The sequence below is a fragment of the Trypanosoma conorhini genome (assembly GCF_003719485.1).
Source record: "Trypanosoma conorhini strain 025E chromosome Unknown Tco_14.4_contig_01204, whole genome shotgun sequence".
Taxonomy (NCBI): Eukaryota; Euglenozoa; class Kinetoplastea; order Trypanosomatida; family Trypanosomatidae; genus Trypanosoma; species Trypanosoma conorhini.
Window position 1 is genome coordinate 1 of NW_021705292.1, and position 1,276 is coordinate 1,276.

The 1,276-nt window shown below is 61.6% G+C and overlaps 1 protein-coding gene across 1 annotated transcript in view; it reads left to right on the top strand.

The window, feature by feature from the left end:
* Nucleotides 1-358: 358 nt before the first annotated feature.
* Tco025E_09634 (mucin-like glycoprotein) overlaps nucleotides 359-1,276 on the top strand; it is a gene marked incomplete at both ends in the record, with an annotated part of 1,014 nt that continues 96 nt past the window's right edge. Inside the window, one exon of the mRNA XM_029376445.1 lies at nucleotides 359-1,276. This exon is cut by the window's right edge and continues 96 nt beyond it. Within this exon, the coding sequence (XP_029223455.1) occupies nucleotides 359-1,276 (918 nt within the window).

A 1,276-nucleotide genomic window follows, 5' to 3' on the forward strand; every position in this document is an offset into this window, starting at 1 on the left:
TTCAGTGCAGAGCCCGACACCACAACCGCCGGACGCGGTTGTGCAAATGCGCTTGTGCGGCCTCAGAGGTGCGATTGGAGGCCGGGTGCCACAAGGCGCCTGCGCCACGGGCTTAGCTCCCTTTTTTATTTTGTTGGGGGGGGGTAGGGACCCAAAAGCAAACAGACTACCCGCCCGCACCGCCCCCGCCTCTGGTTGAGGGAGGCGCACCGCTGGGAGGTCTGCCGTTGCTGCCTTTTTATTCTTTCCGTCTGTTCTGTCTCCGCTGCCCTCTATTTGTTTCCTTCTTTCTTTTACTTCGCCCTCCCCACCGCCTCGCATCCCAGCGACTCTACTGCCACCACTACTACTGCGGCGGATGGCGACGACGCTGGCGGTGCGGCGCCGTGCGGTGTGCGCCCTGGCGCTCCTCGCCCTGCTCTGCGCCTACGGCTGCCACTCCGTCTGCGGGGCGGATGCGGAGGAGGAGGCTGCGTCTAAAAAAAAAGTGAATGTGTCGGTGGAGGTGTCGTGCCCGAACGCTGAGAAAAAGTTGCGTTGGCGCGTTGCTGATAAGAGTAATTCGGACTGGAAGGAGTGTCCGCAGGCAGTGAAGGGTGCGGAGGGCATTGAAGGCGCTGCTTACAGTAACACTCTCTGCCTCATTGCCGGTTCGGCGTACATGGAGAAGTCCTCGAATGCGAACTGCCCTGCACCCCAGCCAGATGGGAGCACATACACTGTTGTGTTCACGATGAACTGTACGGCGGCTGAAAACAGTGTGCTGCACAATCTGTCGAAGAGCGAAGGTGGCACCATCACCATCAGTGAAACGGGGGATCTACTGGGCGAGACCGGAGAGTGTGAGTACCCAACCTCCAGCCCACCCGCGGCTGAAGTGCAGTCTGGACCCCAACCTACCGGAAAACAGCAACCAGCAGACCCACCACAACAACAACCGGCAGGTGCAGCAGCAGCGTCACCTTCGGCGGAAACTCATGACGGAGCCCGTGCGGGGAATGGGGGCTCCACTGCTGCTGGGGAGCAGCCAGGCAGTGCGGAGGGAGGCGGAAGTCGGGAATCGTCGGCAGAAGTTTCTCGGGAAACTACAACGCCGTCGGTTGGCACTGCGGCTTTGCCAACACAGACGGCAGGCAGGGCAGCAGATGGAACGACGACGACGACCACCCGCGGCCCGAGGGCTGGGAGGCACGCGGACAGCAGTGTCGCCATCGCCGCTGCGTGGATGCGTGCACCTTTGCTGCTGTTGCTGCTGATCACGGCCGCCTTTGCTTGT